General features: G+C 40.4%; 1 protein-coding gene and 1 pseudogene across 1 annotated transcript in view; one reads left to right on the plus strand and one right to left on the minus strand.

The window, feature by feature from the left end:
* Positions 1-65: 65 nt before the first annotated feature.
* LOC112474827 lies at positions 66-184 on the minus strand (annotated as a pseudogene).
* Positions 185-12,640: 12,456 nt separating this feature from the next.
* The window catches only part of AKIRIN2 (akirin 2), an 18,933-nt gene continuing 16,962 nt past the window's right edge, over positions 12,641-14,611 (plus strand). The window contains exon 1 of the mRNA XM_006926324.3: positions 12,641-13,451. Within this exon, the coding sequence (XP_006926386.1) occupies positions 13,217-13,451 (235 nt within the window). The 5' untranslated portion in view covers positions 12,641-13,216. The remainder of the gene's footprint in view (positions 13,452-14,611) is intronic.

Consider the following 14,611-nt stretch of genomic DNA (forward strand, 5'->3'; position numbering starts at 1 on the left):
TATTTTATTTATTTTATTTTATTTTATTTTATTTTATTTTATTTTATTTTATTTTATTTTATTTATGCCTACAGCACCCGGTCTTCCTAGGTGGTCTCCCCTCCAAGTACTAACCAGACCCGACCCCACTTATCTTCCAAGGGCAGATGGGATCAGGGGTGTTGAGGGCGGCATGGCCGTAGACTACATTTATTTTTATCATCACTAATTTGGTGGTCCAAAAAGAAAAAATGAACACCTCACATTGTTGTACTAATCTGCATTTATTTGACTATTAATGAAAATGACTATCTTTTCAGGTGTTCCTTAGCTATTTGGTTTTCTTCTTCTGAGTTGTTTGAACCTGTGCATCTGTACCTCTCATTTCAGTTTCCTCCCTCTCCCACCCCATATATACACAATTTGGTTGACAATAGCAGGTCCAGGTATGTGACAAGAGCTAGCTGGCCAACAAATTTCCTCTCCTGGGAATTTGGATCTGAGAGCAGGGCGTCTCTAGTCTGCTGTGTTTAAACAAGAAAAATGATGCAAAGCTGGCTGGGTCAGCCATTTCTGGTCACACGCATCATAAAGAAGGGAAAGTAGATCTGCGGAGAGAAAAGACAGAAGCAGGGATGCCTTGAAAGCAGAGACGAGGGCCTGTGGCCTTGAGTACTTTCAATTCTCCAGCCTGTAAGAAAGCTCTCTCTCCTTAAGCTGGTGTGAATAGACTTCTGTTAAGATAAGTAGTATCACAAATTCTTCATCATGAGAATATTGGGGGGGAAGATGATTTTGAAAAATTATTACGATCCTAATTTTCCCCTTTCATGGTTCCTAAGAAGCCCAAAGGAGTCCTAAGAAATCTGATTCTCAAGCTTAAAGAGAAGCTGAAATAAAAATTGCACCATGGGCCAAATGTGTCTTCACAGTAGTGGTCTGTGGTCTTTTGATTTGTTCTTCAAGGATTCCCCATGCGATTAGACACTCAGACTCCTGCTGCCACTCAGCTCCCTACCTCAGGACTGTATACCCTACTTAAGGACTGTACACCTTACCTTAGCAAAAGCTCCATTTATTGAGTACTTAGTATGTACTTGCTAAGTGTTTTGCATATGCTACATTATATTATTTAACTGGTAAAGTAGGTATATTATTACTCAAGTTTACAAATGAGAAAACTATGGCTTAGGGAGGTTTACTAAGTTGCCCAAGAATACTCAGCTAGAAAGTGGTGGATCAGGATTTCAGTTTCTGCTCTCTGACTCTGCTCTACCTTCTGCTGCCTAGGCTGATCCAGCTGGGTGCCTAGAACCTAGAACTAAAGTGCCATTGATCTCTAGGGTAGAATTGTGGTCTCCAAGATCATGGCTCCAGGCCGTCTCTGACTGCCACCTTCAGAAGCTTGTCTTTCTCAGAATAAGAAGCGCACATATCCTAGCTGCTGGCAGCCTTTTTGGCCACATGCGGAGATGCCTTGTTGTCCATTTCCAATGGGCTGGGACACTTTGCTGAATAAGTGAGCTCTGAAGGCTGCACAAGCTACATCTCAAAGATGCTTTCACTCACCTCTACTCTAGGCTAGCCCCTCTAACACAGGCTTTCCACACCACTGCACCTTCTCAAACCCAGGGTCTGCCTCCTTTATAAAAATGAGAGCCAACACTTACAAAGAGTTTGCCATTCAAAGCATTTCACACGTGTGTGTGTGTGTGTGTGTGTGTGTATGTAAGCTCATTTACTCCTAACATCAACCCTTAGAGTTAGATACTATAAATATCCCCACTTCACACAGGGCCCAGCCACCCTCCGTCGGGCTTCTCATGGGCCAAGAATGATTTGAGGGTGCAGTTGTCCAGGTTGGATGAATCAGATGTAGTCACTCCTACAGATGATCATGGGGATGGAGAAGAGGAGCTGGCTCTTAGAGACACTGGATTTAGGCAGTGGCAGTTCCCAGGTCCCACGTGACTCCTGGACAATGAAGTTTCCCCACTGTGGCTAAGCAGTACCTGGTTTCTATCTTCCTGGCCCCCTCAACCCAGTCCTGTCCTTTCTGTTCTAATCTCTCTTCTTTTGTTGTTCTTCCTCACACCCTCAAGAGGTGAGAAATATTTTTCTAGTCAAAGGGAAGCTGCCCTCTTTCAATATTGCTATTATTTTTTTCTCAGTGGCACATGCTGTATTTTGATATTACTGCTTCAAAGCACCTAGCTAGCATAACTTCCTTAATGGGTTTAGGCTTTTTGGAAACAAAAATTAGACACTATTTCTGCTTTCTACTTGGTAATGTTCCTCTACTGAAGCAACAAATCACAGGGATTCATGGATTGAAGAGCATGTGGGGCGGAGTGGTGGGAGGAAAGGAAGGATGGAAATATTGGGAGAAAAAAGTTTCCATTACTATTAAAAAATATTATCTCACCACATATTTTTCATCTGAAAATTCTGTTTATACTCTTGACGATCTCAAATAACTTGTTTATGTAGGTTTTATGTATTGATGTTTAATGTATTAGAAATTAAGATAGAGAAATGCATAATATATTTATTTATTCATTTAAAAATAACAATAATGAACTTGTTACATGTTAACATAAATCACATATTTTTAATTTAAAATAAACTATTTTCTAAAATAAGCAAACAAAAAAGATTCAATGAGAAGAATGGCATTGTTTCAATTTTGTATATCTTTTTAATGTCTGGCTTGATAGAAGGCAGCTGGATTCTCATATCTGCTTCTGCATTCAATGCATTGTGATATCACATGTCATGTAGCTTCTGGAAAACTTCCCTGTACACTCAGGAGTGACCAAGAGTGAAAGAGACAAACGTCTTCATATTATGATGAAAATTCCTAGAGGAGGGCCTTTCTGGAGCACTGCCAGAAAGGACCACACTTTGAAAGTGATGTCTTAGATCATGAAGTACAGTCAAAGAGTGCTAGCCCTGGGAGGAAACAGGAATGGTTGTCATCGAAGAGAGGCGGTAGATGTGATGGATAAGGACACTGCTTTTGGAGGCAGACACTTCTAGGTTTGAATACCAGCTCCTCACTATCCTACATGGTGGCTTTGAGAAGGTTACTGAACTTTTCGAAACCTCAGATCTCCTACCTAAAAATAGACAACATAGTATCTACTTTACGTGGGTTGTTGAAAGATAATGAAGTACTTTCCAAACTTTATTAGTCATAACTTTTGTCAAGTCCATGTAAGACCTATGCTATTATCCTTTCTCTATTTTTCCATAGCTCACTTGTTAAACTTAAATGCATTTTTAAAGGAAAATTTACATCCTTACTATAAGTGGAAATCAACTTGCCCTAAAATTAAGGTGCATTGAAAACAAAAAAGACCTTTTTCCAAAGTGGTAAGCCTGGCCTGCTCTCCTTTTGTAACAAAAAGAAGTAAGTTGATGTTAGGAAGTCTTTCAAGACCTGCACCAAAGAAAATGTACCAGATGTAATCAGGAGTCAGAGACTTAAAGAAGATATAGCTTTCTCATTACGTGACACGATTGACCTCTGCCTGGCCCATGCATCACTAATCATCTTCCCTATTACCTGAAACCATCTCCTGTATCACCCCATACTTATGGAGACACTAAGATCATGCATGTGAGACACTCAGCTCAATGCCTGTCACATGGGAAGGACCGTATTATAGATTATGTTATCCTTTCTATGTCTTCCTTTTTTTCCCCCACACAGATTAAATGACCGATGTAAGCTCACAGTTATTTGGCAGAGGACTATGACGACAGTGTCTGTCTTATGTCTACTTGCGGATAAGAGCATGGACTCTGGAACTGCGCTCTGCCACTTTAGAGCTGTGTGACCTTGAGCAAGGGACTCAGTCTCTCTGTGCCTCAGTTTTCTCATCAGTAATATGGCAATACAATGAGACTTAATTCATTACATAACAGCAAATGAGTGAATAGGATAAAGCACAGAACAGGTATTTAATAGCATATACATATTAACTAATAGTGTTCTTCCTTTTTCATCAAATGAGTTAGACAGTAACAGCCATTAATAGTCAGGTTACTACAGAGAAGTTTTTTCTCAAACTATTCGAGGCGAAGGACTAGGTTTTCCTCCCAATCCATGTGGTTCAATACTTTTGTTTAAAAAAAAAATGAATTACTAGAAAAAGAAATAAAAAGGAGAAAATACAAAATGCACATTTTAAAATTAAATTCAATAGACATATATTTCAATAAAGATAATCAGAGAAAAAAAACATAAAAAAATAAGTTACAAAAATGTGTACACTGTTCATTGAAAGCCTGAGTACAATTCTCCATTTTAAATGCTGAGAAGCATACTGGAAACAAACACTTCGTATATATTAATTTAAGGGTTTTCATGTGTTAATTTATCTAATCAAGGTTGGATAGATGATAGTACTGTGTGAAGGGGATCATGTATTTCTAAACAATTTCTGTGTTTGCCTTAAAAAACATTTATAGTAGAGAAACCAGTTTCACAGAGGTAGGTTGATAAGAAAAAGAGAATTTAAAGCAATTTCTGTAAGCTTCAGATATTCATTTTTTACTTTTATCTAAAATGAAACCATGATGTTCTATATTCAACATTCATTTTCACTCCATCAGTAGTCAGTTCCAAAATTGCTCCTTTGAAGTTATAGTTAAATTTAAATTATCTTTGATAAACAAATGAACAAGATGAATTCTTCATTCTATACAATACATTTTTGGGCTACAGTTGACAAATTAACCTTAAAATATCACATGCAACTCACTCATTCCAGTTCAATACCCAAACTATATTATACCTTTTGTCTTAGTTTCTTCAGGCTGCTGTAACAAAATACCATAAGCCGGGTAGCTTAAAAACAATAAACATTTATTTCTCACAGTTCTAGGGAATGGGAAGTCCAAGATTAAGGGACTTTCTTGCTTCTGGTTCACAGATAGCACCTTCTTTCCATATACTCATATGGTAGAAGGGGCAAGGGAGCTCTCTGTGGTCTCTGTTATAAAGGCACTCACTATACCCGTTCATGAAGTCTCCACCTTCATGACCTAACCACCTCCCAAAGGCCTCACCTCCAAATATTATCACATTGGAGATTAAGTTTCAACATATGAACTTGGTGGGGGAGACACAAACATTCAATTTATAGTGACTTGTTCAACAAGACTGTTCCTCTGGTGATGCCCTTACTTGTTATGACAATGTCAAATTACTATAGAAGTTTCTAAACCACCATTGCTGATATTTACACTTATCTCTTTGTGGTTGGGAACAAACATACAGACCACACTTTGAGTAGCAGTGATATGGAGCACAGTGCTAGAATGATGTGTTGCATAATTTTAGGATAAAAATTGTTGGATGGCAGATGACTATGCTTCAGTTCTTTATGAAGGCCATTTCCACTTTTAAAGAATGTAGCCATCTCTTATTCATACACTTGCATCTCAAGTGCTAAAGAAAATCTTGAGAGGAATTCCCACGCCATCAAAGCAATGTTACAAAGTTTACAGAGGAAAGAAAACGGGCAGACTTCGTCCTTTCCTCTCAAACTGCAAACCGCAGTCTTCTGCTCATACTCAGACTTGGGTAGTATTTGTTCACACACACCTGTGAGTTCCATGAGGGTCTGAACCATGTTATTTTTATCTGTAACTGGAGCACTTAGCACAGAGATGTGCATATAGCGATTGCTCAATAAATGTTTGTTAAATAAGTGGATTCTAAGAAGCCTAGCTGTCTTTCATCTCTGTTGGAGTGTTACAAAGTGTTAGAGAAAGAAGGAATGGTTTAGCAGTATCAAAGATGCGTGCATCTTTCCTTTTTCTTCTTACTACTTTCCTCGGTTACGATCTCTTGAAAAGCAAACACAAATTCAGGTGTGTTGTCTCTATTGAAAGCTATTCTGAACTCCACCCTTTTGCAAAGCAGAAAGAAATTTAGATACAGGAATTCTCATTGATCCAGGTGACCGTTTTTAGATTGCCTAGCCCCCTTACTTTTCTATTTTCTATTACAGAGGCCATATCTTAGTTATCTTCATATTACTGTGGCCTCACAGAGGACCTGGCCCACACATGAGGACCATGGCATAGTGTTATTAGCACATCTGCCAAGAAGAGGCTAAGTAAACTAGAGCAGAGCTTCTCAAATTTAACGTGCATGTGAATCACCTGGGGGATTTGTTAAAATGCAGATTTTGATTCAATCGCTCCATGTGTGCTCCCAGGGATGCCAACACTTCTGGGCCATAGATCACACTTTGAAGAGCAAACAACCAGAGAAATAAAAGATACCTAAACTTCGAGTTAGTTGCTTGTTAGCAAATGAAATAAAAAATGTGGTTAATATGTTTTAGGAATGACTTTAGTGATCTGTAGCTAGCTGTTTTGGAGACATGATGAAAGCCCTTTTTAGGAAAGGAAAATAAGTCATGTGGGCCACATGTGATTCTATAATACTCCCTCGGAACTCACAATTGCTTTAGAACAGAAACGTGATACCGCAACAATCGATCATCTTTTAAAGCTTGGTACTCAAGTATCAGGTTCCATGGGGAAACAAAACAGTGAAGCAGTCATAGGATACATTCTTTTGTGACTTCTAGACTATATGTTGACACTGACCTTGAAAACTAATTTCTTTTTTTATGGACCACTTGCTACTTATTACTATTATGATGCTTTGTAAATTTTAAATGAATCTTCTTTCTTTCAAGGTTTCTTTGCTGCCCAGGTCAACAGTGCGGAGTGCAAGGACACACCTTTAGGATCTTATGAACTTGGGTAATAGTCTCAACTCTAACCTATTTAAGACTGTGTGACTTAAGCATGAACCACAGGTTTAACAGTAAAATGAGATTAACACTACTACCTCGGTTTTTTATTAGGGTAAACTGAGAAAGCACCTGGGCCCTGGTGGGATCCCTATAATTAATACTTTTGTTCCTCCAAAATATTACCAATCTACACTCTACCTAAGTGAGATTAAAGTGAGGCACACCTTGTAACCCAACTACACTGATTTGGAACCTAGATCTTGTCTGAGTTCCCTCCCAGCGGCAGGGGATGGAGATTGCCTCTGGGCAGTCTAATAAATGAGAAGGTACTGTTGAAATTCTTCTACTACTTCAGACTTGATGAGATTTTGGAGTTTGTCTTAGCATGATAATAATAGCCATCTCTTACTAATGGTTAACTATGTGCTAAGCACTGTTTTGAGATATACTAGCTTTTAGTTTTCAGATTGATAGTAATTGAGATGACTTATTTTTTCCAGAAAATTATATTTTATTTTTCAATTAATTATGATAAATGGGATTTTTGTAAAAGAATCTTCAGATGATCTTATAAGATGGAAAGTAAGCTTCTTTGAGGGTGGGAACAGTGTCCTGTTCATTTTGTTCCCACAGACATACTCCATGTCCCACTGCTCAGAGGCAAACTCTGTTCAGAGCACAGACTGTCTCCTTTAAGATGAGGTGATTAATTGGACCACAAAGAATAACTGTGATACACAAGTTTCAGATGAAATCTAGCAACTTCTTGGGCAACCCAATGAAGTACTAGCCTTAATATTGAGCCCCCAGGGCTGCAAGTGACCAATAATTGGTCCCAGGCTGATGCTTGTTATCAGTGCATGAGTTGGAAAAGCTGCTCTTGGGGGAAGAGTTAGGCGTGTTTCTTCATTTCTTTCACACCACACACCTGACTGACCCTTATAACAATGAGCCTGCAGAGGAAGCTCAAAATTCTGGGGAAGTATGGGCATCATCTCATTCTCTCACAAAGCCTTATCAGAGAATTTTCATTGTGGCATCATGGAAGCCCAGGACAAGAAGCGCAAGCGGGAACAGGAGCCCCACGTGGACAGTGACGTCAACTCTGAGTCAAGCTTGGATTCAAGCTGGACAACAGCACTAACACCTGCAGTAGAAGGTGTGAAGGAATTCTAAAACTAAATGGCCAGGAGGGGCTAGGAAAGATCTTTGGCAGCTTGAGGCGTCCCACCACTGCGGGACACTGTGTTAAGCTTTTCACTATTCATCCAATGTATAAATGTTTATTTTATGCCTGGCACTCTGCAGTGAATCGAACATACATAGCTCAAAGCAGTTCACATAAATTAAATTTTCAGACAACTGAAAGTTTTGATTCTCCTTACAACTATCAATGGAACATTTTCTAATATATTGGTTACACAGTTTTGAACTGCATATTAAACATAGGTTGTGCTTTATCGATGACTTGGGGTCACTGTCTTATTTAGGGTTGCCAGATAAAATACAAGGCACCTAGTAAAATTTGTATTTCAGATTAACAAAGGCAATATGTGAGACATACTTGTATTAACAAATTATTCCTTGTTTATCTGAAATTCAGATTAAACTGGGTGCCATATTTTTATTTGTTAAATCTGGCAACTCTACCATTATTATATGATGCTTTAATACTTCAGATACTTCAGTGGCTCAAAGCTGTTCTGCCTTTTGAATTTTGTATGTTAGTCTGTTTCTTTGCTGTCCAATGATTGCTTGTTGTAGTCAGTGTATAGCATCTTCATTTCCCCTTCCTTCTCCTACTTGGTTGTTCTAATTGTTTTGGGCTGGGAAATAAGAGCCCAAACATGGTTGACTTTTCTATAAAGTAAGAGTAAATAATTTCAGAGTAAGGATACAGGCACTTGAGGGTGATATTTGAGAAAAGTATGTAAATTTTAAAATAAGGACTTCATAAAAACTTATTTTGACTGCCCAGAGATCATCTTGTGGTTTCTTTCAAAGTCCCTCAGGATAAATGAATCATGGTTTATTTCTTGGAGTGCATCATTCTTTATACTACACTATACAGTTTTTTGTATACCTTATTTTATTGTGCTTTGCTTTATTGCACTTTACAGGTATGTTTTTTACCAATGGAAGGCAAGATCCTCCATCAGCAAAAGACTATGACTTGTTTTATTGCAATACTCGCTTTATGGAGGATATCTGAGTGAACCCACAATATTTCCGAGGTATGCCTGTACAAGTAGAAATCAGCCTCTGATGGAGAAGAGCTTAAAGCTGGATATAAGAGAATTTGCAGTTGCATTTTCACAACAGGATTTTGGAGGTTGTTCCTAAAAATCTTTAGGAAGAGTCAGATATGTACTGATTTGCCATGAGTAATCATGGTAATCATGCATTGAGGCTGGGGACTAGACTAGGTGATCTTTTGACATCACAGATATATAGTTTTAATTACTGTATGATCTATCCAATCAACTCAAAATAGTGACCATGTCCAAAACAATGAAACCACAGTAAAATTAGCCAGCCTCATATCTACAATGGAAAATAGTGTATTCCACATACGGTGCTTAGAAGAGATTCCGGGCAGCCTGCAAAATCTTATGTGCAAGGAATTACAATGTCTAGTCTTCCCTACTGCACTCATTTATGCAGTGATTAAACAATTTTTTTTTTTTTGCCTCTAGGCAATGCTTGTTCTGAATATAGATTTGAAGTGAATCCTGTTCCTAATGCTGAGCCTATGATTAAACTTAGCATGCAGAGTCAGCAAACATCTCTCCACGCCTTAGATATTTGCATTTATCTTTATTTGACGTCAGAATAATTGTTTGAAAATGATTTATGGTATGAAGAGGATTTTCAGGCTCAGGATGATGAGATTTTTGTGTCATCCAGCTATGTCTACTTTTACTAGCTTTAGTCAAGAATGATTCATCTGAATCAGATCCTGGAAAATATTTCGGGAGGTGTTAGAAAAGTCTAGGACCAAGCAAAGCCCAGCATCTTGGTATAATAGTTCGATTCTTTTCGGAGGGTTCTGAGATTGTATAAATCAGAAAATAGTTGCTGGATCATGGCAAAACTATTCTAAATATTTCAATCTTTTTAAAACTTGTTATGTGCCTTTTCGACAAAACAAGGGCAATTCTAGTCCGTGTAGGTCACTGGAGCCATCAGCTGTACTATATATTTAGATCGATGTGATCTGATTCAACTTATTAATGTGCTAAATACAGTTTTCTTTTCCTCTTGATCAACAATATAAACATTCACTTCTGAACTATGTTAAGACTTATAGGCTTTCAGGTATTATTTTTATTTTTAATTTTGGTCTAAGAAATATTTTCTTAGGATATTTTTTCTTTCAATCACTTTCTTCTACTCTAAAAGTGTTGCTATAGTGTTTTAGTAGATACCTATCTTAAGGAACAAGGTGAGCAACTACGAGGATGGGGTGATTAAAAATGTTTAACAAACATTCAATAGATATCTGTTGAAGTGTACAAGGTACTATACTTTTAGCAAGGAGTTAAATACATTCATGGGAGAGGCAGATTCATGAACAGAAAATTATATTACAGTGTGGTGAGGGTAATGATGAAGATATACAGATAGGTAGGTGTCTTTTTCTACTTCTGCCTTGAAGTACTGGGGGAAGGCTTCGTATAGGAGTTAATCCTGGGTTGAGTCTTAAAGGGTAAGTAATCAGGCAAAACATGTGAGTGAATTCTGTCTCCAGCAGAGAGCCCGAGCAAAGACACAGAGGAGAATAGAGAAGTGTTTCTTGTTCCTCTCAGCTTCTGAACAGACTCCTTAGTCATTGGTAGAAAGGGAGGCTGCCTCAACCCTTCGCTCTATAATCAAAACGGAGAGCCTTACACAGATATGTTGTGCAGTGGTGATCAAGTGGGTGGTTATTATGACTAAAATGTCAAGTTTACCATCTTTACATACAACTCTTTCCTAATTTTCCAGGCAGGCCAGTATAACTCACATGATAACCACACCTCCCTTGTATTAGTTTCCTAGGGCTGCCATAACAAAGTTTCATAAACTAGATGGCTTAAACATTGCCTCACAGTTCTGGAGACCAGAACTCTGAGATGAAGTTATCAGCAGGATTAGTTCTTTCTGTGTATCATGAAAGAGAATCTGTTCCATGCCTCTCTCCTAACTTCTGGTGGTTTGCTGCCAGCTTTTGGCTTTCCTTGGCTTGTAGATTCATCACCTAGATTTCTGTCTGTCTGTGTCCAAATTTTCCCTTTTTATAAGTATACCAGTCATACTGGATTTCAAGTAATACATCGTCTCAACTAATTACATCTGAAATGACCCTATTTCTACATATGGCCACATTCTGAGATACCTGGAGTTAGGACTTCAACATATGAATTTTGAGGAGATACAATTCAACTCACAACACTCCCTTTCTGATGTAAGTTCTATAATTTAAGGTCAAATCTTAATTTTAGAAAATATTTACCAGGAACATAAATGTTTTGTTGCTTCTTTTGATGGGTTAACCTAACTTTCTTACTCATTTACATAAAAAAATATATATTCTGTTAATTTTACCTTATAGATTACCTTATAGATTTCATGAAGTGTTTAGAATTTAGTAAAAATTTACCTATTAGGTGTCATAGTTAAGCTGCTATTCCATTAAATGCTGATGTTTTTCAAAAGATATTTTCTCAACAGTATATCTTAAAATTAGCACAGCTTAGTTATTGATGCAAACATTGTGATCAGGACTGCTGATCTTTGAGGTGTTGAACAATTCTATAAAACAAGAATAAATGTTAAACTACTGTCTAAAAATAGTAGACAAAACAGTACAAAATATCCTTTAGTTACTAATAAATGACAGGAATAAATAAGAATTGGAAGCCAGTACTTGATATCTAAGACCATTTGATAATATGGCATTTATACAGATAACTAGTTTTGTACTGGACTGGTGATAGCTTCCACAGGCAAAGGACTGGTAACAGTTTTTATATGAATTCATTTTTTATTAATGCTGTATTTCTTATTTTAGGTACCCAATGAAAAGTGCAACTTCTAGGAAATATTTTCTCTGCTTAGAAAATGGGTCCATCTTCGGTAGACATTTCATTATGCTTTTAATTTTTACCGTTCACAAGGTGCACACCAATATTCAAGATATATTACAATTTCTTATCTCACTCGTTTTTCATTCAAAGCTAAACAATTTGATTCTGTATGCCGTTCAGATCCTGTTCATTTACAGGGTAAAGGAGGCTTCACAGAAATACTGACTGGATGCAACTATGTGAGAAGGGCAAAGCATGGAGTTTAATCAAGGACCCTGTAATCTGACTATTACAGTTGTTCTCTCTTGCAATCCTAAATAGATTTCATAATATTATTTCCTAGCCCTTCGAAGTGACAGGTTTTGTTTTGGGCACTCGTATTACCGAAATTAATCTGTCTTGGACTATTACGCTGGTTTCGTTTCCTACTTCCTGCTTGTTAAATCACTGTGGGAGCGGTAGAAGGACAACTTTGTCCTAAACTTTAAAGGTCTTTTAAGCTTGCTTTCTCCACCGGTTCGCTTGATTTCTTCTCTTCTACTCTCTCAGAGGCTTTTCTTTTTCTCTCTCTCTCTTTTGCTTAGTTCCTTTTACACACAAGTCGCGTAGGGGGATTTAAATTCCAACCCGGAACTCGGAATCGCGCGCCTTGAATGACGGGAGTCGTAGTTTCCGTGACTCCTCCCTAACCGCTTTTCACACGTATTCCTCCGCACGGCGAAAACCTACAACTCCCAAAATGCACACTTGGGGTGGCCACCCCTATGCGCACGCGCCCTGACGCCGCAGGATTTGAATCGGCGGCGTTGTTATTGACGCCATATTGGGGCCAGCGGCGGGTGGAGGAGTCGTACGCTGGAGGGGGAAGTGGCTGGACGTGTTTGCAGGAGCTCCTGACGCCGCCGCCGCCTTGCAATCTCTCCTCATCGACCGCCGCTCTCGAGCTTCCGACCTTACTCGGGCCTTTTAGGAGGCGCGTTCCAGCCTCACACTTCACGGAGCTGATACCGACTTCCTAAGGAAGCCGATCTCAGGGCAGGAGCGCCTGAGGCGCGGCGCAAAGCTCGAACGGACAGCGGGGGTGGCAGGAGCTTCTCCCGGGGGATCCGCGCCTGAGGAGGCGGAAGAGGCCCCCGACGCGGCTGGCGTGAGCTGCTGACACCGCCCCTCCTGCTCCCTCCCGTACCGACCCGGGCCACTGTCCCTGCCGCGGAAGCTGCAGCAGCGGCGGCGGCTCTCCTCACCGGCGCTCCGCCGCTCGCCTTTCTGCTCTTGAGTCCGTCGGTTAGGCTCTCCTTGAGTCCCCGCTCTCCCCCCTTCCCTCGCCCTCCCCTCCCGTCACCCCTCCCAACCCCACCCGAGCCCGGCACCTCAGCTGCCCCGGCAATGGCGTGTGGAGCCACTCTGAAAAGGACTCTGGATTTCGACCCGCTGCTGAGCCCGGCGTCCCCGAAGCGGAGGCGATGTGCGCCATTGTCGGCGCCCACCTCGGCCGCCGCCTCCCCGTCGTCCGCGGCCGCGGCCACCGCCGCCTCCTTCTCGGCCGCCGCTGCCTCGCCGCAGAAGTATCTTCGAATGGAGCCGTCCCCCTTCGGCGATGTCTCCTCTCGCCTCACCACAGGTGGGACTCGGCCCCGCGCGCGACCTTAGGGTGGGCAAGAGGACTGGGGTTCCGCAGCACGGGATGCGGCCACAGGGGTGAGGGTGCCGGACTCGTCCTCGTTGTTAGCGAAGGAGCTCCTCCAGCCTCGGAGACACAATAGAAACGGCCTGATGTGAAGGGGGCGGGCGGGGCGAGGGGTTCAGGAGGTGGGGTGGGTAGTGGCTGCCTTGCCGGGTATTGTGGGAAAGAGGAAGATCTTTTTCTTTGGGTCGAATGACTGGAATTGAGTGTTTTCGTAGTCTGGAGCGCCCCAGCGGAAATGATCAGAGAGGGCGATATTATACATTCAGGCGAGAGAAGGGTCGCATTTCACTCGAGCCTCGATGTCTATCTCCCCGAATCGATTGGTTGCAGCTATTAACTCTTGGACTGGGTGGTTTGAGGCGAGGCAGCAGCCCCTCCTCCAGTTCAGACATGGCTGATTTTAGTACAGAGGGGGTGGGGAATGGGGGGTGGGGATGGATGTCACTGGGGCGAGATCTAGGCCTGTCATTAATCACCCACAAGAACGCCACTTTGGCTGAGTCAAGACCTGTTTCCCTAGCAGGGTCAACAACAAAGAAAATGCTCTTCCCGAGTCCTGTAATATGATCATACTATACGTTTAGACCTTGAGAAACGTGGGACTTTTAACCAAAAGCAAATTGTATTGAAAATTGGGGCTGAGTGATTGCTTTTAGTTGGAAGTGCTTCTTTCTGCCCAGCAAAGTATGTTGGGAGAAAGCCTAGGCCTTAAGAATAATAAATTAACCCAAGATTCCAAGGGACTTCAAACTATTTTTATTTTTGCTTTTTATCTTGAAACATTTCCTGAAAGTGACTACAGGGAAATGCCTTTTGGCTGCTTTGTACTGTATGTGTATGCCCAGTTTTTTATGTACTTTGAAAATCCTTGTGTGCCCTTGGCACAGTCCTAGGATAGGCTTTTGTGGACTGGTAGTGTAAATATGTTTCCTTTGTGTGTGAGCCTTTAGTAATATTATGACCTATAGACAAAGCCATAGCTCGATTTATATGTTTCGTTATCGTTAACTTGAAAATAATTATGTGCCACTATATTTGGTAACTTCCATCTGGAATTAACTTAGTTCACTTTTGTCTTTCAGATCATATTTTAA

The sequence above is a fragment of the Pteropus alecto genome, unplaced genomic scaffold (assembly GCF_000325575.1).
Source record: "Pteropus alecto unplaced genomic scaffold, ASM32557v1 scaffold7, whole genome shotgun sequence".
NCBI classification, from domain to species: domain Eukaryota; kingdom Metazoa; phylum Chordata; class Mammalia; order Chiroptera; family Pteropodidae; genus Pteropus; species Pteropus alecto.